The sequence below is a fragment of the Delphinus delphis genome, chromosome 10 (genome assembly GCF_949987515.2).
Source record: "Delphinus delphis chromosome 10, mDelDel1.2, whole genome shotgun sequence".
NCBI lineage: Eukaryota > Metazoa > Chordata > Mammalia > Artiodactyla > Delphinidae > Delphinus > Delphinus delphis.
In genome coordinates, this window is record NC_082692.2 from 33,545,984 (window position 1) to 33,570,590 (window position 24,607).

Below are 24,607 nucleotides of genomic sequence, written 5' to 3' on the forward strand. Positions count from 1 at the left end.
TTCAAATTTTGGATATATCACTAAGTAACAACATTTGATTGTTCTAAGAATTGACAGGAACTAACAAGTAAAAGTGCTGAGCACCGTGTCTAGTATGTAATGGTCAGTTAATGTTAGAGGTTATTGTTGTTACTAATACTTCTGCTGCAGACTTCAGTTTCATTCTTGGTTTTGCAGAAACAATATGACCCATCTAACTTCATGGAATCTCACTAGCCTCAGCTCATAACAAAGCTGAGGACACTTACTGAGCACTTACTAAAAAGGCCCTTCCCAAGGAGCCTTCAGTCCTTGCCCTCAGAGCAGAGCCTCCCAGCTACCGCGCTGAGGCAGGTGGGCTGCGAATGTGTTTTCAGTAGTGTACCCATCCTGAACCTCTCAGCCCTTGGGGTAGCCAGAGGGAGCCTGTAAAAAATAACTTTTTATTCCTTCTAAGTGTTCCTTTATCACTTCTCTCTATTTACACTCCCCCTCTCTTCCTCCTCCTTTTCCCATCTCTTAGCCCCCAGTCTCCTGTCTTTGTAGAAAACCCTAATGGGCAGTGAAGAAGACTGAATGAAATGAAATGAGGGCAAAAATTATAGTCGGTCGATACTGCAAGCAGTATTGTGGTGGGGCTTGCGGGGTTAAAACCCAGTGGTTTCAGGGAAGTCTGTTGGTTTCATTTACTTTTCTCTTCGTCCACCACCAACAATCAAGGGTTGGATCTATTCAGAGCTCCTCTGTCCCTTTCCTCATCTCCTTGTTTGCCTGGTGACTGAAATATAAGTTGGGTAGTCATTTTCTCTCTTTCTTTCATTTGGTTTCCTAGGTTTTTGGGTCCACTGCAATGACTCAAAGCTGAATGTATGCAGTGTCGAGGAAGTGTGCAAAACTCAAGCCTACATCCTTTTTTACACTCAAAGAACAGTTCAGGGCAATGCAAGAATCTCAGAAACCCAACTCCAAACTCAGGTGCAGTCCAGCAACAACGATGAGGGCAGACCACGGACCTTCCCCTGAATGGGAGGCACGTATCGAGGACTGGCTTGCTTTTAAACTCTTGGTTTCTATACATCTTTCCTCGTATAGGAAATAAGGTTTACTGCAGGAACAGATTACTAGGTTTGCGTCACTGGGTCTAGAGCAGAAGGTGCCAGGTGACTCGTGTGCTATCATAAAATTTGTAGCAACTTTCTTTTAAATGGGTTTAGAAATTCCCTCCTTCGTTAAAACAAATCAAAAGGAGTAACTTCTATGAAGACTCTTCCATCAGTTGCTTCTGAATATAGAGGGATCTGGGTGGAGGAAAGAGGGAGTAAATTAGTCATATCCAGCCATGTTCTTTCTATTACATGATTCCCCTGCTAATCAGGACTCTTGCAGCACCAGAAGAACCCTCCTGATGTGAGCAGCCCTCGACAGAGCACGCAAGGAGGGGCCCTGGGCTGGCAGCTTGCTGGATAGGATTGGTTCCAAGGCGGAAGGTGAAGTCTAAGGATTTTTTCCTACAAAGGAAGTAGCCCTCAAGGGTTAAAAATCTGCAGACTTCCTTTTTTAGGGGATAGCAGTTGAAGAATGGAATGAGATGCATGGAGGAAATTTCTCCATGTGAAATGGGAGGTTTTTCATGTGTCATACTCTCCCTGGCTGCTGCTGTCATTTAATCATACCACATCTTCTGAGATGGCATGAACATCCCTTCATTCTAAAGAAGGAGCAGTTCACATGGGGAAGCAAGAAACTGGTACATGACATGTTCTCTGTGGCACACTGAGCCTAAGGGCACTCCTGGCTACCTAGTTCTGTAGCAAATCCCTGGTTCAGGTCTAGGGCAAGCACATAGTTTGGTTTAAATTGGTCTTTGGGTCAGTTGTCTGAGGCCTTCTCAGAACTCAGTTGGGGGTGGGGGTGGGGGATAGCCAGTGGCCCAGGGCTTATCTAAATGCCCGTCACCCATTTCACCCTGGTGCAGCATGCAGCTTTTCTTAACCTGCAGCTTATTTCCTGTTCACAAGATGTGGGAGCTTTTGCTTTTCTAAGGCTTAGGAATCCTCCTCCTGTATGTCTGAACAGTTTATTGTTGACAGTCCTGGCCTGTTTCCTCCAAAATCTGCTAATCCCTACTGTTTCTTTACCCACCCACACTCAATCCATCAGAGAAAAAAAAGCAAGAGTGCCCTGTCCTTAACTCCAGTGCTAGTAAAATATATCTTTCTTTTTTAAACTGGGTCAGTTTCTAAGTGGCATGAAATTGCCCAGATGGAAACTCTCTGCCCTATCAGGCACCACTGAATTTCCCTTCTCAGTCCTTCGCTTAGACTCACTAGTAAAAGTGAATGCAAACCGTAACTCTCACTGTGGGAGTGCTGCAGCCCGCCTCAGCCTGTCACTCTGAATGCTCATCTTTTGACTGAGTATGTCATACTAACATTTCAATTCAGGTAGAAGTACAGTTGCCACGTGAAGAGGATGGATGTGAAGGGAGTTTGGGGAGGGATGGGAAGTTGGGAAAAGAAAGGCTAAAGAATGAGATTCAAAGGTTTAGCAATGTTGAGGAACCACATTTCCCAAGCAGATCTGTAGCATTTGCTGTTGACCTCTTTTGAGATGAATTCTCCCATAGGACCTGCCAGACAGCACTGAGACTTGGAGGAAATCAGACAGAAAATGGCTCACCCTGATAAGGAAGAGGAGTGACTATATTTTAAATTAAACTTGCTTTTTCCAACACTGTGAGGTTTCTGTAATATTTAGCTTTTATTTGGAAGCGATAGCGTATGGCATTTTTTATGCTATTTGGTTTATATTGTCTACTGCAGGCTTCTTTGTACAAGCTTGGCCCGGGCTTACCCTCACCTGGACACTGTTTTAAAGTGTCACAGCTGCCCATGCTGTCAGACGCTCTGATGTGAGGCTGTATCCTCTAGATCCACATTTTTAAGTTGGCATGATTGGTGATGACTTTTGGTGGCAAGAGAAAAGCGCATTAACTCAAAAAAACCCAAGGAGAGTAAAAAGGGAAGGAAAATATAAATTGTGCCTCATCTTTCATTGAATGCTATATTTATTATTCTAGAAAAAGAGAACTTACAAATGGAGAAGTACTAATAGAGCATCTACTTCATCCCTCAGGCTGTCCAGGGGAAAACAAGAAAAATAAACATCTAATAGAAAATTAAAAGATCTTCAAATTTAATTCTTAAAAATAGTTTTATACCAAGTATTAAGGATTATTAAGCAAAGGACTTGGTAAAATAAGTGCTTAAATTAGCTGAGCACACATTGTATCAAATTAACAAAATCATTTAAAATGAGTTGGAATAGAAACCAATACCTCAATGAGCTGCACACACTTGAAGGTGCCCCTGCAGTGAGACACCTCAGGTACCCAGAGGCAGCAGCACTAGACGCTGTTGAGAAGTTAGTATTTATGGAGATTTTAATTAAAGAAAAGAGTTTCCTGCTGCATAAGCCAATGGCTGTTGTGAGGGAAATGTCCCTTTGCCTTTAATTTATTTACATACTGGAAGTAGATGAATTTCTTAGTTGCATCTTACTTTAAGTCGAAACATTGTAAAGAGAAGAAAATAAGAACCGGGTAGAAGTTGACTAGATGCTGCCAAATCAAACCCAAGATCTCCTAACTGAACCTTACGAGCCTGCTTCTTTCCCAGACAAGTAGTTGGAGTCCCGTTCTAGGAACCCTTTGTAGTTGGCTGGTGTGTTTACTTTTTGCTGTAGCCAGCCAAGGTGAATGCACCCTGGCCCCTCAAAAAGGATTTTACCTCAATCTAGCTTGACCCTCATACTTGTGGTTGCCTCTGAGAGCATCCATGCTAGTGTTTGTTTTTTTTAAAAAAAAAAAAAAAAAAAAAAAAAAAAAAAAAAAGATTAGGAATGCCCTCAATGGCCAAGAACTGAACTCTTATTTAAAGGTGGGCAGACCTCTTGCCTGCTTTGATCCAGTCCCTCTCAGGCTGATGGGGGCAGTGCCACACTGTAAAGAATTTCCAGATGTCTCTTACAATGTCATGAATAAAATTGGAAACTATAGAAGTGTTAATGTGTCCTATGGACTCAATAGCAGAGTTTATTTTTGTTTTTAATGGCAAGGCTTCTAGAGTCAATGATTGTATGAGTTCCCCGCTCAGGCTATGCTTACAGTTCCATCAGAGTGCAAGAACTAATGAGGTGGGTTGACTGGCAGTGGAGCATGGCCCTAGCCAGGTCCCAGCGTAAACACAAGAGAGGTCAACAGTAGTACAGAATGAAAACCTGGTTGGGTGTTTGGGGTTGGGATGTGGGTGGGCAGGGAGGGAGAAATGGAGTTTGTTTTACTTACTGATAAAGCTTTGTGAACTAATTTTATACAATTCATAAAATTTGGTGCCTTGTACCCAATTATGGTTTGCATGGGATTGAAAAGATTAAGGGAAAGGATTCCTTCTTGTCGTTTCAAGTGGCAAATGGATCTGTATAGTGTAAAGGACATTTGGTGTCAGACTTTTTAAAAGCATTTCATATCTTGTGTGTGTAAAAGCAAATTATTCTTACCAGCAAGTTCTGAAATTTTAATTGTAATATCCAAAATCTTTGTGTTTGATTATTCATCAGTGTCTCCTTTTCAAGGCAGACTATGTACCCCATTCTTTTTTACCACCCCTTTTATGTTCCAATCATTAGCTCAGGCCTTTTTAAAATCAGGCTGGGAGGGCTACCCCTTCCTAAACATATACTGTATTCCTATCTGGGATTATATCTTATAAGTGGAAGGGCTGCTTTTCCAGCTGGTTGGGAGAGCACAAATATTCAGAAAAGGGTCTTTTAGTTTTTCTAATGCTGGGCAACGTATGGTAGAAGTCAAACAGAAATGGTTCCTCCTGAAATGGTACCTTCATTAGTTCTGAAGTTCTTTTGCACAAAATTTCAGGAAGCAGTGTAGAACACAGTCCCCTATATGTGAAACTTTAGATTGTAAGGCAAGCCAGTGCACTGTGTAATATGCAAAAAAGAAGGCTCAAAGAACCCGTCCCAGCTCCCCAGCCCCACTCCCTGGCAGCTGCTGACTGGGATGGTGCTGAGTGGCTGTGGAAGGGGAAGAGACCCAGCCTGCTCACCTGCAGGGCTATAAACACAGCATGTTCCTTTTACTCCCACCTTAAGGTTTCCAAGACTTCACCAAAGGGTGTTTAAAAAGCTTACCACTCGAAGCACATATAATAATTGGATCCCTCAGCCTAATTAGGTGAGGGGGTTGTATCTTTGGAATAAAACCTCCCATGGCCACTTAGTTTCTTTACCAGGTAAGTATGAATCTCCCTGGTGGTTCAGATTCTTTTTTGAAGTTAGCACTAAAGCTGAAAAGCGCCTTCTGAATATGACTGTGAGTTTATTTTATATCTTCCACGTTTAAATTCACCATTTTCTTGGTCTAGGGCTTTGACTTTAACCACTGTGTACTCAACCCAAACACTGCTCTAAGTACACCATAGCCACTAGAGCATTGAAGTGAATGGTCATTTTTGTGGACTTTCTCCATACTGAATTCTGCTGGCATGTTTCTATTTCAAATCTAACTAGGTTGTGTAAGAGATTTTCATAGTACTGTCATACTATGTTATGTGTTTACATCCTGTCACATGGTGTTAACTAGCCTGGGCTAAACACCGTATGACAGGATGTGAAACAATTCCCTTGAGGAGAAATGTTGTGTTGAAATGATGAAAACCAGCACTTTCATTTATGGAATAATTATTCATCAGAATTTGAGGAAATTGTAGATTTGGTAGCTTTAATCTGCAAAATTCTTATCACTTTTGGGAATTAAGGCAGTTTAAATGAAACTTTACCTTACCAGCTTTATGGCTTTATAAACCAACAGTGGCACTGTTACTTGAAGCTAAAACATTAAATTTTAAGTGAAACTTGAATTATGCTTTTGGAAGCTGCCATGTCTTTAATTTTGGCCAGATTTTGATTTTTAGCTTTGAAAATTTTTATCAAATAGAACTGTTCACAATTATGAATAGATCAGGTAGCAGACTTCAAGGATGTACATTTCACTCCTATAAAGAACAGGAGGTGCTGGTATTTCTAGTCTTAGCGCAGTGGTCTGATGCAGGCTGAAGGGATTTAAAAGTTTCCTTCCTGGTCACCATTTGCGGGGGTGATGGCTTTAAACCTAAGCCTTGCTCTACGTATGTTACCTTTCCTCATCAGATATGAACTTGTCAGAGCATCTGTGGTCCCCGTGTAGACTCTTAAAGGATCCTGCCTTCATGTTAAGCCAGCCACAGGCCTGAATTCATATAAGCTCAAACTCCTTCCTCCTGAGAGATGGGACCTCCTCCCTGATTAATGCTCATAAGAGAATGGTGCTTTTCTTTAACATATAAAAAATCTAATTCCCTAACAGCTTTCTTAACCACATTTATGCCAGCAGGATCAAGAAGGACCATTTTATTCTATTTACCTTTAGTGAACAGATTGCTAGAGACAACACCTGTCAACTAACAATTAGGCCACTGTGGTGCATTTATACTGACCCTCCTTTCCAATTCATGTCCTTTAATCCCATACCAGTTCCGTAAGAGACTCGGCACGGAAAAGTAGTATGTATTTTTTTTAAATGCCTAGTAGAGCAAATCAACTAGAAAAATTGCCAAGGGGAGCCTGTCACTATGTCCACACCTTGCTAAGCCTATGTGATTCTTTCCATGCCAGTTCCTTACATATTCCATTTCCAAAGAACCCCACACTCCTGGACAGTGGCACTACCATGAATTTTAGGGTCAGAAAATAATCTATTTCCTTGTGAAGGAAGCAGCTTCCTCAAGCAGTGTCACTTCAGTGCCCACTGCCCAGGCTTACTTACCCCTTGCCTCTACCTGCACCTCACTGCCCTCAAATCCCACTGTACTACAGCAACAATGCCTCCCTGGTGCCTGGAAAACCCACCCAGTGCACTAAAATGCTATGCAACACCAAATGACTTCTTCCCTTAGTACTGCTCAAAAATGGAAATTCCTCAACAATATGCTTCATCCTATGCTAACATCAATGAACGGTGGCTACAGTTTCCTTTTCTTTTTTAATATGAAGCAAACCATCTCTGTTACAATCCATGTTTGGGGCTTGTTCCTGTCTCTCTCGAGTGTGAAATATAAATCATGTTTTTATGATTTTTGTAAATCTTGACTTTTTACACCTTGTTTTTGTAAGCCGAAGTTTCTTATTAAAAGAATAAAATGGCTGTCTTTGTGTACAGTCTTTATTTGTTAAAATACCATTAGAATATTCCTCAGGACAAGAGCAAAGATCATCCCCTGCAGAAACTTTGGAACTATGTACAGAACTTTACAGAACACAGGACAACACTTTAGCTGAACCCTACCTGCTGACCAGAGAAGGGTGTTCTGAGTGGACTCAGCAAAGAAAAGGAAATCAAGCAGGGAAGGAAAGGTGCCCATCTGAATCAAACTTCAGCCACCATCAGGGCAAGTCTTGTGACGGTCACAGATCGGAGGCTCTGTTTTTGGAAGGTTCGAGTACAGCACGGGTTCCATGTGTCTGCAGTCAGACAACACGTGGCATTAGAAATGTAAAATCACTAGAGGGAAATTGGTAAGAGACTCATCCCTTGGAACATCTGGAGACACATCTAACTAGGAATAGCCAAGGGTTTTACATCAAGTCTCTTATCTATTATTTTGTGAATAGCTGATATAAATTATTTCTTATCCCAGTCTCTAGGACTCCTAAAACAGGCAGAACATTGGTTAATGCTTACCTTTACGCCTACACCCCAGGCTGAGGTGCCATTAGGTCAATGTCACTCAAATTCCTGGCCAGCCAAACTCCGGCAGCAAAGAGTCCCAAATTGAGGATCAAGTTCCTGGAAAAAATGCATCCCTTTAACCCTGTGGTCACTGAGTCACGTGTCTTTGGTCAGTAAAAGATGGGCTGGGGGGTGGGGGGAAGCTTCCCATCACCACCCTGGAAACCGCCCCCTCCCAAGGCAAAAACACTTTAGAATCGCAAGAGCATCGATCGTTACATAATAGGTTGCCCAAGACCCACATGGTTATTTAAGGTTCGTTTCTACGTCTAGTAAGAGTAGGGTCAAATGCAAAACCCAATTAAGTACTCGTCCAGGGCCGAAAAGCCTGTTTACGTGTTGGCGCCTCCTCTCCCCGGGTCTCCGGGGGCAGGGTGAGATTCTCTAGACAGAGCCCGGTGACTGAAAGGAGCGCTCTGGCCGCACGGGAACTCTCCCGGTCAAGGACCTCAGCAAAGCACAGCCAGAGCCACGAAAAGGCCGAGATATTGGCGGTGTAAATAATCCGGAGGGCCCAGCCTCGGCGAAGAAGGAAACCTGGCAGGTATGTATACGTGCGCGAAGGGCAGGAGAGCGACCAAGGTCCCGTGCCTCGGTTACCTGCGGAAGTCATTCCTATCGGTGGCGAAGCGGTAGACGCCCCGAAGCCAGTCTCCCACGTTGTCTGGGATTTCGGGAGCTTCATTTGCCGAGCCCGCAGCGATCACGCCAGCCCCACTGGAAGCCATAGCAGCACCCCAACACTCCGCAAGGTCTCTCACCACGCCGCTTGTCGGCGCCAGCAGATCACGCAACTTCCGGCCTCGCATTTCCGCTGGCTACTCGCCGACAGAGGGCGCAGTGGCTTAAGCTTGGTAAGACGCCGGGAGCGAGAACTCCCGGGCTGCGAGTCCGCGTCATCTGCCGGGCAAGGAGCGCCGTCCAGCTCCAACCTCGCCTGGTCGGGTTCCACCTCCGGCTCCCTCCTGGCCTTCGGCTGGCCCACCGCCAGTCACAGGTGGTCTCTGAGTGATCACTTCGTTGGCTCAGGAGGAGGATGCTGAGGATGGGGCTGCCTAGCCTGTGGGGGTGGGGTAGGGTCTCACTCAGCAGGGGATGCGTAGTTTTAAGGAATGGGGCTCCCCAAGAGTCTCCATGAAAAGTCATAGAATGCGCGGGCTAAAAGGAAGCACTCCAAATTTGTCATTTCGCCGCCTCTCCCAGCCTTGGGCCCTGATGGTGTTCAGTCTAGGATTTTTATAGGGGGAGGAGAGTTTTGCTCTCTCACCGTACAGATTACCTCCCCAGCCACCCTTTCTCCGGGCCGCGCCACTAGCAAATGGTGCAATGCTTCCTGGAGGTGTCGCTGTCCCCAGCTCGGAGATTGCCGGGGGTCTCCCAGGGCCGGGGAAGGCGCTGGCCTAAGAAAAAGCCTTCGGGTTCCGACTCAGAGGAAGAGGAGCAGGTGGGGCAGGAAGCGTCCTCCTTGGGATCAAGGGGAGTCTCTGGGCATCCCTGCTCTTGCCCTTTGGGTGTCTCCTCCTGGTCCCCAGCTCTACACTCCTGCTCCGGGCTGGAGCCAAGCATCCCCCTGTGGGTTTCCAGACTGGAGCTGGCAGCAGTAGCGAGAAGGGCTGCCCGGGAGATGATCGCGGCATTCCGCGGGGCGCGGTGCCCATCTTCAAATCCGCCGATCTCCGCCTCCCCTGTTCCGGGCCGGGTCAGAAACGCCCATCTCAGAGCCGCGACTCTCCCTCTCCCAGATCCGGGCGGGGCGGCCGCCAGAAGCCAGTCCCAGTCGGGGCCCAGCCTCCCGCCCCGCCTCCGGGCCTTGCGCGCCGCCGCGGTGAGTCCTTTCCCGGCTCCTCGCCCCTCCCCGCCTCCGCCCAGCAGAGGGCGGCCGCGGCCCCAGCCCAGGAGCGAGTCCCGCGCCGCAGCCTCAACCGCGGCGCGGGGTGGGTTCTGGAGGCCCTCGGAGCGCTCCGGCCAGGGACGCGCGGTGAGAGCTGCGGGCCCCGAGGCTCGGGTCTGGGGGTGCGGTGGGGGGGACGGGGGCGCTGCTGGAGGGGCGGGACGGCGTGGGACCGGGACGAGGGTCCCAGCCCGGGAGAACCCCCCCTCAGCCCAGCCCAAGCCGCTGCCCCCTTCCCCTTTGATCTGCACCTTCTCCTCCCTTACCCGGGGACGCCCTGCCTTCCACTGTCGGGGCCGGACTCGAGCCGGCATCCGAATAGCGTCTCTCAAAGCAGCTGGGGCAGCAGGGGCCGCCGCCCAGCAGGGCATAACGTCCCCCGCCCAAGGGCCCGGCGCAGTCCTGGCAGCAGAAGTGGTTCTCGTGCCAGCGCCGTCCCTCGGCCTCGGTGCAGCGGCGGGAGAAGATCAGCTGGGAGAGGGAGAGGGGAACGGCTCATTCATTCATTCACTCATTCATTCATCCAGTAACCACGCCTTATACCCAGTTGACGCTAAAGCACGTCTACAGACATTCCCATTTGATCTACTCAACCACTCTCGGATGCGGGGAGGGCTGATTGGCTTAGCCAGGATCCCCCAGCTAGCAGGTGGCACAGCCTGAAGAAGTGCGACCTGGGTCTCCTGGACGCCCCACCCAGGGTTCCGTGCAGCCTCTTGTGCGGACATTGAGGGAGTTCCTCGCAGGAGCAGGCCCAGCACTGGGCACCCGACGTACTGAGATGAACGTCTGTCTAAGAGTTCCCGCTCTGGAGAAATCCTCTCAGTCCAAGAAAATTTGGGAGACTCTGCTTGCGGTGAGGGAGGGCACAAAGGCAACGAGTCCCAGGTGCCCAGAGCTCAAGTCAGAGCAAAGGGAATACAAAGTTCCCAGGCTGGTTCCTAGTTCTCTGTTCCCCACTCCGTGGTACTGGAAGAGGTGTCCCGTTGCATCTGCCGCGTTGGACCCTGAGCAGACCCCCTCCAGCCCCTCCCCTCGAGGCTGTACCTGGTCACAAGCCGGGCAGCGCGGCCGCAGCAGCTCTGCGTGATGACGGCCGCAGTAGAGACGCCCATCGTGGTAGAAGTAGATGAGGTTTATCAGGGCCTGGCCACAGGCCTGGCAGGCAAAGCAAGCCCGGTGCCAGCAGCGCTGCTCTCCTGCCCGAGCTGTGAACACTCCGTACTCCCCTGGCCTCAGCCGCTCCCTGCACTGCGGGGTGCGGGTGCTGCGCTGGTCAGAGGCCACACCACCCTCCTACCTTCTCTCCTGGCTCTTCCATCCCAGCCTCAACCTAACTGTTCTCCCCATATTCTGGCAAGCCCACCTCCACTGCAGGCTCCACGAAGAACCCCTAAATTTGGTTTCCCTTTTTCCTAAGCTTTGCCAAACTGTCAATCCCCAAACCCCTTTTCCCCCTCCAGAGTCCCAGAAGCCAGCCCCTTCTGAAGAAGTGAGAGGGCAAAGAGGAGGAAGGGGAATATTGGGGGGAGGGTGCTACATACCTTTTCACAGGTGCATTCTTCAAGCTTGGGAGGTACTAGGCGGGCCACCCCCTGTCCCAGGGCCTCCCGCCTCCGCTGGGCACAGAAGAGCCGCAGCTCAGCCAGCTCCTCCTCCCCAGGGGCCAGGCAATAGCGCTCCTGCAGAAACAGAGGTCCACTGTGACCGGGAGAGCCCCAGCAGGCAAGGTTGAAGTTTGACTGGAGAGGGGAGGTTTAGCTGCTGGGTCAAAGGAAGGTTGTGAAACCTCAGGGAGGTGCAGGAGATAACAGCACAGAAGGGTACTGAGGGAGGGAAGGAGGGAAAGAACTGGCATAAGTCCACCTCCGTCTCACTCCCCCCACCCCAGGAATGGTGATCGCTCAGGTCCTGACAGCCCTACAGTACTTAGCCCATCTCCATATATTTAGACCCTGGCTCCCAATGAGCTGTAGCTTAATATCACTTCCCACTGTATTTTCCCTATTTACTCCATATTCTCCTGCCTCGCCTCCCCAGCTGAACTGGAAGCCTTTAGACTGGGCACACAGAGGCCCTCAATAAATGCTTAACCACCATACTCTCTACATTTGTACATTCCATTATCAGTTTCAAAAGCTGGTCATGTCCATTTTCTCATTTGCTCTTCAACTAAGCATTGTGGTGGGCAGAGCAGATGTTACTGCACCCATTATGTAGTTGTGAAAGCTCAGGCTGGGGGTGGGGGATGACTTCCCCCAATTAGTGGCAAAGCTAGGCCTTAAATGCGTGTCCCCTGCCTTTTGGACCAAACTTCTTCCCACGGTAAGTAAAGAAAGGGAGGCAAGAGAGAGGAAAGCTGGGGAGAGGGAGACCCACATCGCTGTCCTGCGGAGGGAGCTGCTGCAGGAGGGTCCGCAGTCCAGGCCAGCTGGGGGCTTGGTTGATGTCCAGGCCAGGGTTCCCCAAGCTCAGGACTTCAGGATCCTGAGGAAACGCAGCAAAAGGAGAGAAGCAGAGCTCGGCTTTTCCTTCCTTCCCCTTGTTTCCTTCCCTCTTCATTGCCACCTCTTCACCAATCTGGAACAACATCCAAGCACCCCCCTCCATTTGGAGGATCCACCTTCAAGATCACAAGGACAACTGATCCACTCCCATGTTTATGGTCTGATTGAGGCAGGTCAGGGGGGGCACACTGCAAAACAGCTTCCTTCTTATGCCTGAAATCACCCCTTTCACTCCTTAGGGGCAAAGTCCCTAGGTTCTGCTTTGACAACACAGACCCCCTAGGAGAGTATTCATGTATTCATGTGGATAAGCTTAAAGAAGTTGAACCCCTGTGTCCTGAGAGGGCTGTAGGGACAGGGATTCCTGCAAAGAGAAAGGGCTGCAAGAAGTTGGGCACAAAGGCTAACTACCTCCCACTTGGTGGAAATGGGAAGAGGTCCAAAGGATGGAGGGGATGTTGGTCTCAGAGGGAAGGGCAGGACCCCTACCACCTGAGCAGAGGTTTCCTCAGGGTCCTCCTCTGGCACGTGACCTGGGTTGCTGTCTGAGTTGACTGGTGGATTTGGCTCCGGAGGGGTCAGCCTCTCCCCTCGGTGGGGCGAGCCAGAGTTCAGCAGTGACATTGGTGGCAAAGTCTGCACAGAAAACAAGACGCCTCCCATTTATTGGGCCACGACAGTGTGCTAGGCAGGCTAAATGCTTTCTGGGCGTTATCTCCTTCAGTCCTCCCAACAGCTATGTGAATCAGGTGGTATTCTTATCACCATTTTACAGATGGCCCAATTGAGGCTTGGAAGGCGTACATGGTCTGCCCAAGGTCACACAGCTAGTAAATGGCAGAGCCAGAGCTTGAGGCCAAACCTTTCAGCTCCAGAGTTTCTGAAGCTCAAACTCGGGGGTCTCCCAAGATTGGGATGGAGGAAACAGGAGGCCCATAGTGGAAGGAGAGGGCATTTTGCCTTTCTGGTGAGCCTTTGGGTAGACTGGCCCCTTGTTCCCCACCTCCCCTGCCAGAGCTCCCACCACTTCTCACTGTGCACTCAGCAGCACCCAGTGAACCTACTTCCTCACCTCTCCCTGCTTCTCCCACTGTAGGCTTGGGCTGGGTGAAAGGAGCACTTGACCGGGAGGCCCTTCTCAGCCTATCCAGCCTATACCAACTCTCCTTTCCCTGAGCTCCAGAAATAAGTACAGTGGGTGCCCCAAGATTTAGCACCTAATGTTTCTCTTTGCTCCCTGTGTCTCTCTCAGCTCCTCATCTAGTCTATCAGCTCCTCCAGGACAGACAAAATCCTGTGCTTCTATCTCTAGTGGCAACTTCATTGGATAATTCTAAGTGCATCTCTTCAGCCCTCCTCTGGGCAAGCCCTGGTATGGCCACAGTATCTTGGGGATAGGAGGTGACTACTGAAGTAGAAAAGGGATGGGCCCTGCCCTCAAGGAGCTCATAGTCTACTGGGTAAGGCACAGATGAAACCGGGCAGGATGGGGCCAGGGTTCTGGGCAGATATACACAGCACCCTAGGAAGAAAAAAAAAACAGAGTAAACTTTTCTAGAATGTTTACCCTGTGCCAGGGACTTTTCCAGCATGTTACATAATATAGTCCATCTTCACAACAATCCTGTGAGGTAGTTTCTATTATCCCATTTTACGGTTGAAACAAACAGGTTAAACTTGCCTGAGGTCACATTAGAAGGCTAAGGGAAGCTTTAGAGGAGGAGGTTGCCTTTGAGAGCTGGGCTGGATTCTAACGGCAGCTGGGCACAGGAGGGCATCACCAAATCCCTGGCCTCTATAAGACCCAGCTTTGGGGCTGGGAACAGGGTTTGGACTGTGACAATTATAGTGTTTCCCAGCCCGGAGCCCCGCCCTGTGCCACCCTTCCCTGCTTCCTGGCTCCACACCCATCTGCTTCCTTCCTGTTCTGTCCCTCAGATCAGGTTTCCTGTGGAAGGCAGCCAGGATGGGCTGTTCACACCCAGGGCCAGGAGTAGCCACTTCCCCTGGGGCTCCAGGAGGCAAGAGATGCTTGGGGGAGGGGGTGGGCATCGAAGCAGGGTATCTGGGTCCCCAGAGGAAACTTGCACCTCTCTTCCAGATTAGTTCTAGTTTGCATGAAGTCATCCCACACAGGAACAACACTCAGAAATCAGTCTTCACCCTTCACCCTCATCCCCCCAGGGAGGCATAACTCCACGTCCACTTAGCACTGGACCCCACTTACGTGCTGGATTCCTTCCAGAATTCCCCTCCCCCCTTACAAAAGGGACAAGACTGAACCCCCTCCCCGCCCCCCGCGCAGGTGTAACCAGTCTCAGGAGTTCTACCTTCCCAACCCACCCCTGCCCTGAAGGGCAGAGTCTAGGGATTGGGAAGTGGCGGAGGAGGGGGAGGGTGTAAGTGATGGAAGGTTTCCCGGGACAGTGAGAGGAAGAAGAAGAGAAGTGTCTGGTCCCGCCAAGTGCCCTCTCGACAGATCCCCAGTTTTTTCTTGGGCATGTGGGGCCCACCTCCGAAGTGGGAAGCGGTGTGGCTCCCGAGTCACCTGGGGTTCCCAGTCTGGCTGCTGGCAGTTTAGGGGAAGAGAAGGAACTCCGCCGGGGTCTCACCCTCGCTGCGCGCTGTTGTCCGGGCAGTTCTGGACAGACCCTGCCGTCAGGCCCTTCACCCAGTTCCCACTCTCAGGTCTCGATACCCGCCTCTGCCCGCCCCGGGAGCGCGCTTTCCGCTTCCACGCCCCCCGCGGGCCCTGCCAGCCCCTCTGGGGCTGGTAGAGCCGGACGGGGGGCGGGGCCTAGAGCTGCCGACTGAAGGAAAGCATTTGAGGGATCTCGGGTGGAAAGTGTGCAGGTTCCACTGCCTCCGTGCCCATGGGCTTAGCACTGGGACCGCGTCCCGGCGGGCGCGGAGCAGACCCTCGGGAGCCATCGTTATGCCGGGTCCTCAAGCACTCGCGGAACAGAACGCCTTTCGGAGCCCTTAGGTCCCCCCAGACCTTCCTTCTGGTCTCCTAGCCCCGCCCCTCTCTGTGTGTCCCCACCCCCACCTAGTTCCCGCCCCCTTGTCCCCAGCCCCTTTCTGGGGTCCCTAGTCCTGCCCTTCTTCCTTCCATCCCTTCAGGCTCCTCCCCCAATCTTTCGTGTTTCTCCCCCGCCCCGCCCGCCGCTCGGGTACATTTTCTGATCCTGGGAGTGGAAACCTTTGGTCCTACCTCTGGTCCCCCTCAGCCCCGCCCCTAGCCCCGCCCCCGCCCCAGGCTCCGCCCCGCCCCCGCCAGGCTCTCTCAGTCACTGGCCCTGAGCGCCCTCTGGCGTCTGCGCATGCTCCCTGCGCCCTACTGCAAAGTCCTCCAAAGGGACCTTCTAGGCTGCGCGCCGGTCACCCCCGATCGGGTCCGCCCGCCCGCAGCGTCTCGTCTGTGCTACCGGTGACCTCTGACCCCGCCGCCACGGGGCGGGGAGGCCTTAGCTCCGGGCGGGCGGCGGCTGCTGCAGCGGGACCCGGGAGCGGGGCCCGGCGCCGCCCGGGCCGCGGGGCGATGTGAGTCGGGGCGCGGCGGGGCGGGGGCGAGGCGGCTCCGCCGAGGCCGCACCGCGCCGCGCCGCAGTCTCCACTCCCTCCCAAGGAAGCCCCGGGCGGGCGGGCGGGCGGGCGGTGGAAACCCGGGCCTGGGGGCGGGGATCCAGAGACAACGGGCGGCCCTGACCTCCCCTATTCCTTCCCGGTATCTAGAAATTCGCCTGTTACCTAAATCTGTCTCTAAGCCCCCAGAACCACCCCACCCCCACCCCCGGACACACCTTCATGTGTCCTGGAGCCCTCAGAACCCCTCACTCCTGCAAATTCCCCTGATACGCTCACAGAGCACCATTCTCTCCTGGATGCCCCCAAATGCTTCCACCGCCCTGAAATTCCTCTGAGTCTTCATGCCCCCCATTCTCCTTGCACCGTGCTCAAGTCCAAAAAATTTGTCCACATTTCCCTGATCCCTCTCATACGTTTTGAGTCCCTATAACCTCAAACTCCCACCCCCAATCCACACCTGTCTCAGACCAGCGACCCCTCCTCCTCCCACCCGATGTAACCCCCCTCATTGGGCTGTCGTGATATGTCCTGGTATCTTAAAGAGAAGTGAAGGGGACAGGAAGAGGTGCAGCACCCTCCCCCATCTTGCACCCTGTAGTTCTTGGCTTCACCCCCAGACTCCCTGTTGGTGGCTCAAGCCCCAGTATTTACCCAGCTGTCTGCCTTTAGGCTGTGCATACCTTCCTCATCCTGCTGCCCCCTTCCAGAGAGTAAGCCAGACCAAGAGGGTAGGGGTCCTTTTACCTGGGAAGTGTCCAAGGATGCAGAGCACCAGGGGCCCTGGGAAATGACATTGTTTTTCCAGAGCAGGAGGGTGGAATTTCAAGGATCTCCAGGGTACTGGCTTGTCGACTTGTCCACGTAGGGCTCAGATTCCTGAAATTGTGATTGATGGTTAGCATTTATGTTAACTGTTAGGCCTTGCAGAGTTTGGAGAACAGAAAATCTATCAAGCTTCCACGTGTGAGATTGAAGGAGCTTGTCCTAGAAGAGGAAAATGTTGATTTAGCTATGTTTGTCCTACAAACTTACCTCTAAAGGTTATTGAAGCTAGAAGTTCCACAGTTGACAGATGTTTCCCTTCAAAACTAAGGCCTTGGGGTGGGAGTTGGGGGTGGTGATGGAGAATCTACTTGGCAGACTCTCCCAGATACTTAGTAGCAATAAAAAAGACTACTGGTTCCCTGAATCTTAAGCCATTGCTCTTTCTAATACGTCTTAGTGTCCTTTTGAGAAAGCTCTCTGTAGAGTTCAAGTTCTCAGCAAAGGTAAGGTGGTGATCTTGGTATCGGTTTTAACAGGATTCAGGTGGGGTCTAGAGGTGACTTAAAATGTCCTGGGCTGCCTCAGACTTCAAAGTCACTGATGCGAGGGGAGTCTGTCCCTCTCAGGGCCTCTGGGGCTTAGAATTTGTGGTCCCTTTGCTCTTGATCTCACTTCCTTCATTGGTGTTTCTATCCCATTAGGGCTGGAACAGATATCCAGGTGGGATGGACTGACGGCAAGTCAGTTTCATTAACAATTGGGGGTGAGAATGGAAGGTTTCCACTAACCTGTGGTCTCTGTCTCCTATGCTAGGTGAGCCCCAGGTGTGTCCCAGGGAGATCCAGGTGACTTCTCTGCAGACTGCTTGCCATGACACCCCACCAAGAACAGGGGGAATAAAGTGGGGGTCCTTCCCCATGCCCCTCCCATGGTCAGCTCCCCGATGGCCTGGGTGAGGTGAGAGCTGCGTATAGGAGCCACTTTTCTGGAGTTTTCCAAGTTGAGAGGAGTAGAGGGTGCAAGTCAGCATTGTTCAAGGCTTTACACTTTCAGCAGGCGTTCTAGAAGGATATCTAATCCTGCTGATTCATTTCTTGCAGAAAGTTGCAAACCCATAACTTCTGGTTGGGAATCGGCCCATGTGTTTGCTTGCTCCCTTAGGTCACTGGAGCCTGGTGGTATCACCTCCATCCTAGGCACAGGCCCAACTGTTGTGACCTCTAATTTGAGTGCCATCATCCTTGAGGAACAATCCAGACATTAAGGCCTCTGTTCTCCCCTTTGGACAAAGGGGAGCAAACCCAGCGTTTCTTTTTTTAATGAAGAAATACCAACTCAAGGGTATCAAAGTAGTGCTCTGTTTTAAATGTTCAGTCTTCTGAGTGTATCTCTTGACCATAATGTAACATCTCATTTGAAGAGAACATCAAAAAGATAAATTTGAGGTGGATGTTGGGATGGTGGTGAGGAAAGAAAAGAGAGGATTTGGATGATGTGGGAGGAGTGAGGTGGAAAAGGAGGAACAAGGAGAAGGGTCCAGGCCAAAGTGTCTGGGACTCCCAACTACAGTTTCTTCACTGAATCTGGAGGAGGGCACTGGGCTGGCACCCAACTCCTGATGCAGGTCACTTCATCTGGGTCCCTACTTTTAACCATGCTTTTCCTGCTGCCCAGGCTGCCCTTCCCTATCATTACATCAGTCAGAATCCTACATACTTCTCAAGGTCCAGATCAAAAGTTGCCCCTATGAAGCTCTCTCCATCCCCCCATCAGCATTAATCCTTAACGCGTCCTAACTTGAATTAATGTTTATCCAGTGTGTGTCTGGCCCTGGATTGAGAATGTGAATTCCTTGAGGGAGGGACTGTGAGTCTTAGACAGAGTAGGTGATCAAAACGAGGTGGTTCGGCCAGTGTTCCCCAGAGCAGGGCTTTTGGGAGCTGACCTCGATGACCTTCCTGTCCCTTGTGTTTTTCCCTAGGGCGGGCCGGCTGCTCTGACACCATGGGGAGCTGCTGCAGCTGCCTGAACAGAGACAGCGTCCCAGACAACCACCCCAGCAAGTTCAAGGTACCCACAGCCCCCTCCTCTCCCACATTCCCAGCACGGCCTCCTGGGCTCGGCCCGAGCTGTCGAGTTGTTCAGCCTCCCTAGAGAAGGTGAAATGACTGGCTGAGGTTGTGGGCTTCGCAAGCTCAGGACCTCTGAGCAGCACCAAGGAAAACGGGCTCAGGCCACTGCCTTTTTCGTGGCTCTTGGTATTACTAAGAATGAAGAAATGCTGCAATAGAGTAGCAGAGATTGTGCTTTCAGAATGTTCACTCCTGTCAGTGTATCTTTGTAACTTTACATTATAACTTTTTGGAGAAAACAACAAAAGTCTGTATTTGTGAATTAACATGTGTCAAGTATTTCAAACAGTGCTTAACACATGTTAAGCACAGTATTAGTGTTTGCTGTTTGCTTTGGGAAGCTGAGGCCAGGCCCAGTGGACCTGTGTGCACCCCCGCCTTGCTCCTTCCACCTCCCTGTAGGGGGCGCCCCCTCCCCACCTCGGCATCTTGAGGCCCAGGTTTCTCCTGCTCACCAGGAGAGGGAACCCTCAGCAAGGTCCTGCAGTTGGGGAGGTGGTGGAGGCCTTTATGTTTGTTCTGCTTGGGTTTGACTCTCCCAGGGTCTTAAGATTTTGAACTTACAATAGAACCTCTTCTCCCATTAACATCTGGACCATTTGGGGTCATGGACCATTTGGGGTCATCTAACTTTGCACGTCTAACCATCTGACCTTGGGGGTCGACTAGCCACCCCTCCCCTCACTGCCCAAATGACAAAACTAAGGCCTAGGGAACTGTAGTGGGTCAGTGGCACCGCTTCATCCGTGTCCCGGTAATCGTGTGGCATTCCCAGTGGCTCACGGACCTGGACACACTTGTTGGACTCACCCATTAACCCTTCTGTCCCCTGCCCCTGCCAGGTGACGAATGTGGATGATGAGGGGGTGGAGCTGGGCTCCGGAGTGATGGAGCTGACGCAGAGCGAGCTGGTGCTGCACCTGCATCGGCGCGAGGCTGTCCGCTGGCCTTACCTCTGCCTGCGGCGCTATGGCTACGACTCCAACCTCTTCTCTTTTGAGAGTGGCCGCCGGTGTCAGACTGGCCAGGGTGAGTACCAGCCCCTGCCTCACGCTGGGATGGGGGCTTGTGCGCCTGGGACAGGTATTGGGGCTGGAAGTCGTAGCTTGAGGGACAGTGGGGAAGTCTGTCCACTTGGCAGGTGTTGCCCAGAGAAGGGAAGGATTGTGGCCAAGAGCACACAGAACTAAGTGGACTCCCAGGCCAGTGCTTTTTGTCTTCGATCATTGCAACTCCGGCCTGGGTGGCTCTGTGAGGTCATTTGTTGCACAGCCCATGGGAAGGAGCCAGTGCTGCCAGACCTGGGAAAGCAAGCGATTCCTCCTCCCTCTCTTACTCTAGTTTCAGGGTCCCTCTTGCCCCCTAAGTAGGAACAAACTGAGCCCCAAGTCATATACCCTGGTTCCTGTGTATAATGAAAGGTCAGGCAAGAGCTCTGGCTGCCTTGGGGCTGTGTGGCGTGGGAATGATAGATTTGGGGAGGTCCATGGTATACAGAGTAACCCTCACGAGGTTAATCTTTGTCTCCTGTCCCTTGTGGGTGATGCAGTGTGATGTATTTTGCCTTCTTCCCCTTTCTCCCTGCAGCCAGAGGTCAGGGACGGGTGGGTTGCTCCATGAAGTCAAGGCTGGGGCCAGCCGGGGCTCTTTGAAGGGGTCACATGGTCTGGGCCTTCTCTGAGGACACAGGCCTAAGCTCTGCTAGAAGGAATCCCACAAGGGATGGTGTTCAATGCAGTGTGGAGGTGTGACTGCAGGGATGGAATGAGCAAGCTCCTCTGAGGAGGCCACCAACACAACAGTGTGTCTCTGAGGTTGTACTGGCTGGGGGAGCCCTCCCCTCTGTGCACCTTACCTTTGGAACTCATGAGGCAGAAGCAGTTAACGCTGGCTGAGCAGAGAGAGGGGAGGAAGGGGCCTCTCTGCTCCCGGTGGTGATTAATCCACACTGGAGATCCCAGAAGAGCTCCCTAGGCCCCGACACAGGGTTCTTCTAAAACTCCAGGCTTTCCTAACCTTTTCTAAGCTCTTGACATATCTTGGAATGAGCTATAATAAATAGAATAGAATGAGGAAAGAATAGCCCTATTCCTTCCCCTCCTTTCTATTCTTCTAATCCCATTCCTGCAGACCTCATACCCCAACCTAGTTTGTCTTTGTTTGGAACATGCCCATGTACATCCCAAGTGGCTTCCCCTGAGTCCTGGGTCCCACTGTTACACAGGGGGAGTGCAGAATCCCAGGCCGGCCCAACACCCCAAGAGCATCTTTGGATCCCCGGAGTCGTGTGTGCTCAGCCCAGTCCTGCTGTGCCAGGACCGTGAGTTGCTGCCTTGGAGTTTGAGGGGCTGTAAGGCTGGCTGCGTGGAGGAGCCACATGGTTGCCTTGCCATGTTTGTCCTTTAGCTAGTCAGCCCACCCTTCCTTTCTGCACCAGACTTCAAGCTCCATAAGGCCAGGGGCCTATACACAGTAGACAGTCACTCTCTGGCCTGGCACTGGACTAAGTATGCAGTGAATAAGCAGTGAAGAGGACAGACCCTCCCACCCTCAAAGAGCTTAGAGGCTGTTGGGCACAGAGCTGAGGGCTGGTGCCCTGGCGGAGCTCATTTTTCTGGGGAGTAAGGGGCAGCAGGCAGAGGAAGATGGGGGCAGCATGTGAGGTGGAGTGGTCACTCATCTGACACTGTCCCTTCTGCTTTGATTTTTTACTTCGCTTCCCTTCACCCTGGTGCACACACATCCTTATGAAAAGGATTTAACCTCGGAGGAATGTAGCTGAAGTATTAGATCTTAAGATGGTGGTAATGGATAGAGTGTGTTAGGGTGGGCCACGGGGGCCTGGGGCCAGCTCCTCCTGTGGCTCTTAGACTTTGGAGGGTGCTGGGGAGAATGCCCAGTGTGAGGGCCTCTCCCACCCCTCTGCAGGCCTGGGACTGGAGGTCAGGGACTTGTCCTGAGCTCTGTGCATCTGTTCAGCCTCTCTAGTCCTTCCCTTTAGGACACAGGGTCAGAGGAGCCTCATTTCTTCCTCTCCTTCTTCAGGGATATTTGCATTTAAGTGTTCCCGGGCCGAGGAAATCTTCAATCTCCTCCAGGATCTGATGCAGTGCAACAGCATCAATGTGATGGAAGAGCCAGTCATCATCACCCGCAACAGCCACCCGGCTGAGCTCGACCTCCCTCGGGCCCCCCAGCCTCCCAGTGGTGAGGAGACCCCCCCCACCGCCTCAGCACCCCAGTGCACACGCACATGCACGCACGAGCATAGCCCCAGGAAGCACCAGTCTTGTAGGCATGAGTGAGGCAGGCAGGCGAGGGGATGGCTGGGTGAGCCAGGCTTCCAGGACCGCCATCCATCATCCGACGACTCCTAGGGATGGATAAGTCCTGGCCTGGGCCAGTCAGGTGACTCAAGCGGAGGCTGGGGAGTCCAGGGCCTTGTATTGATGGATGGTCGGGGAACAGACAGGAAGACATTGGGTTTCCATGGAAACGGCAGTCTGGAGCTGTTTTGCTTCCTTCCTTCTGGCTACTGGATCATACGCATATACCTTTCCTGACGGCTTATGCAGGCACCTCTGCCCACGGCTGTCTGGAGAGGTTCCCACAATTTCTGCTTGTTCATTCACTGAATCACACTGAGCACCTGCTCCGTGTCTGGCACTCCATCGGCTGGCCCGTGGGGGACGGAAGAAATAGGAACACGGTCCTTGATTTCGAGGGGCTTCCCTGGAGCTCAGTGGCAGAGCTGGAATGAGGTGAAGGGTCGGTCCAGTGACGACAAGGTGTGCCTTAAGTGTTTCAGATAAGGCTGTGATGGGGAAGTGGGGTTCAAGCGGAGCTGTGAGGGAAAGGGCAGGGTTTGGAGAACAGATACAAGGTGAAGATAATGGGGGACTGCCAGTTCAGCGGGGCTGACCCCCTGGGGGCCTTGGGAGTGTCTCCCCTCCACTTGGAGAAGTCCCAGGATGCCACACACACGGTTGCAGGTAGTTGCCAGGTGGTTTAAGGACCCCCTTGTCTCCTGTGTGCCCAGCTCTAGGCTACACCGTCTCCAGCTTCTCCAATGGCTTCCCTGGCTGCCCGGGAGAGGGTCTGCGATTCTCAGTGCCCCGGCGCCCCTCGACAAGCAGCCTGCAACACCCCTCGTTTGGGGAGGAGGCCACCCATGCCCTCATTGCTCCCGATGAGCAGGTGAGCACGTGGCTGCCCGGCGTCTTCCTGTGGGTCTGGGTGGGGCTGGGGGTCGGGAAATATGGCATCTCCTCCCAGTGAGGATCGCGAGAGGGAAGAAAGTTGATAGAGTCCCTTCCTGTCCCAAGAAAGGGAGGCAGCTTCCCTGGAAGGCTAGGAGGACAAGGAAGAGGAGGAGACTGCAGCTCCTTCTCCCTGTGCTTCTCTTCTCTCACCCTGTCCCCTGTTCTCTCCTTCCTCTCTGCCCTCGGACCCTCCTGCCCTTGGACTCTTTCCCCCCAGTCCCACACCTACGTCAACACGCCAGCCAGTGAGGATGAGCGCCGCAGGAGCCGGCACTGCCTGCAGCCCCTGCCTGAGGGCCGGGCGCCCCTTGCCCCGCAGGCCCGGGGCCCCGAACAGCGGGACCCGCAGGTGTTCCTGCAGCCGGGCCAAGTGAAGTTCGTGTTGGGCCCCACCCCGGCTCGGCGGCACATGACCAAGTGCCAAGGCCTCTGCCCCAGCCTGCATCACCCGCTCCACCACGACAATAACAACGAGGGCCCTTCCGAGTGCCCAGCCCGGCCCAAGTGCACCTACGAGAACGTCAGTGGGGGGCTGCGGCTGGGGGCAGGCTGGAGACTGAGCCCGGAGGAGCCGGGCTGGAATGGCCTCGCCCAGCGCCGGGCCGCGCTGCTGCACTACGAGAACCTGCCCTCCCTGCCCCCCGTGTGGGAGAGCCAGGCCCAGCAGCTGGGGGAGGAGGCCGCGGATGACAGGGACTCGAGGGACGGGCTCACACCCTCCTCCAACGGCTTCCCTGAAGGCGAGGAGGACGAGACCCCACTGCAGAAGCCCACCAGCACCCGGGCTGCCCTCCGCAGCCACGGCAGCTTTCCTGTGCCGCTGAGCCGCCACCGAGGCTCCCCGAGGGTCTTCAACTTTGATTTCCGCCGGCCGGGCCCCGAGCCCCCCAGGCAGCTCAACTACATCCAGGTGGAGCTGAAGGGCTGGGGTGGAGACCGCCCCAAGGGGTCCCAGAACCCCTCAGCCCCCCGAGCCCCTGTGCCCACCACGCACCCTGCCCGCAGCTCAGACTCCTATGCTGTGATTGACCTCAAAAAGACCGTGGCCATGTCCAACCTGCAGAGGGCTCTGCCCCGCGACGACGGCACAGCCAGGAAAACCCGGCACAACAGCACCGACCTGCCTCTGTAGGGACTCCCCTCCACCCGCCTGGCAGCCTCCGCCTCCCGCTCCTGTGCTCCGAACCCGCACGCCCGGGGTTGGGGTTGCTTCGCAGAAGGGCCTGCACTGGCCGGAGTCCCCAAAGGTATCAGCCACTGAGTCTCCCGGTCTCCTCTCCGAGTCGGGGGACAGAAGAGGGTGACCAGGTGAGGAGGGAGCCGCGACGTAAACTGTGAAGGGCCCCGTGATTGCATTTCGCACCCTCTCGTTATGTCATCTGTCTCGTCTGTCGTCTGTGTGTTTTTTTGGTTGAAATTTGGAAACATTTTGTACCTGTTGATTTTATTTATCAGTTTATTTTTCTATTTATTGTTTTAAATGTAATTTAACATATTTATTATTAATATAATTATTTTTAAATTCTGACTTGGTGGATGATGTCAAATTCTTAGGGAATCTTTCCTGGCATGGTGCTGGGGTGGGAGTCGGGGAGGCCTAACAGAGGTAGGGGTTTCACTCTGGGAAATTTGGGGTGACTGTG

At 52.4% G+C, this 24,607-nt stretch overlaps 4 protein-coding genes across 7 annotated transcripts in view; 2 read left to right on the plus strand and 2 right to left on the minus strand.

Annotated features, from left to right (window-relative positions):
• The window catches only part of USP49 (ubiquitin specific peptidase 49), a 77,750-nt gene extending 73,986 nt beyond the window's left edge, over positions 1-3,764 (plus strand). The window contains exon 7 of the mRNA XM_060021831.1: positions 812-3,764. Within this exon, the coding sequence (XP_059877814.1) occupies positions 812-1,002 (191 nt within the window). The 3' untranslated portion in view covers positions 1,003-3,764. The remainder of the gene's footprint in view (positions 1-811) is intronic.
• Positions 3,765-7,238: 3,474 nt separating this feature from the next.
• Positions 7,239-8,628, minus strand: TOMM6 (translocase of outer mitochondrial membrane 6). Its single transcript, XM_060021839.2, has 3 exons — positions 8,420-8,628; positions 7,772-7,876; positions 7,239-7,551 (listed from the first exon to the last, which is right to left on the minus strand). Exons 1-2 carry the CDS (start codon positions 8,626-8,628, stop codon positions 7,780-7,782), a joined length of 306 nt encoding a protein of 101 aa, XP_059877822.1. The 3' UTR covers positions 7,239-7,551; positions 7,772-7,779.
• A 488-nt stretch (positions 8,629-9,116) lies between these two features.
• PRICKLE4 (prickle planar cell polarity protein 4) lies at positions 9,117-16,574 on the minus strand. Of its 4 annotated transcripts, none has more exons than XM_060021837.2 (7): positions 16,486-16,574; positions 12,707-12,853; positions 12,090-12,197; positions 11,255-11,392; positions 10,758-10,961; positions 9,977-10,181; positions 9,117-9,504 (listed from the first exon to the last, which is right to left on the minus strand). In XM_060021837.2, the coding sequence occupies exons 1-7, from the start codon at positions 16,492-16,494 to the stop codon at positions 9,131-9,133; spliced, it is 1,185 nt and encodes a 394-aa protein (XP_059877820.1). In that variant the 5' UTR covers positions 16,495-16,574; the 3' UTR covers positions 9,117-9,130. The 4 variants fall into 4 exon arrangements, with proteins under 4 accessions (XP_059877820.1, XP_059877821.1, XP_059877819.1 ...); XM_060021838.2 differs by lacking the exon at positions 16,486-16,574 and adding an exon at positions 13,290-14,393; XM_060021836.2 differs by lacking the exon at positions 16,486-16,574 and having other exon boundaries at positions 12,710-14,393.
• On the plus strand, positions 15,670-24,401 carry FRS3 (fibroblast growth factor receptor substrate 3). The gene is made up of 7 exons (XM_060021834.1): positions 15,670-15,760; positions 17,384-17,527; positions 18,552-18,640; positions 19,545-19,731; positions 21,748-21,909; positions 22,742-22,899; positions 23,182-24,401. The coding sequence occupies exons 3-7, from the start codon at positions 18,575-18,577 to the stop codon at positions 24,094-24,096; spliced, it is 1,488 nt and encodes a 495-aa protein (XP_059877817.1). The 5' UTR covers positions 15,670-15,760; positions 17,384-17,527; positions 18,552-18,574; the 3' UTR covers positions 24,097-24,401.
• The last annotated feature ends 206 nt before the right edge of the window (positions 24,402-24,607 follow it).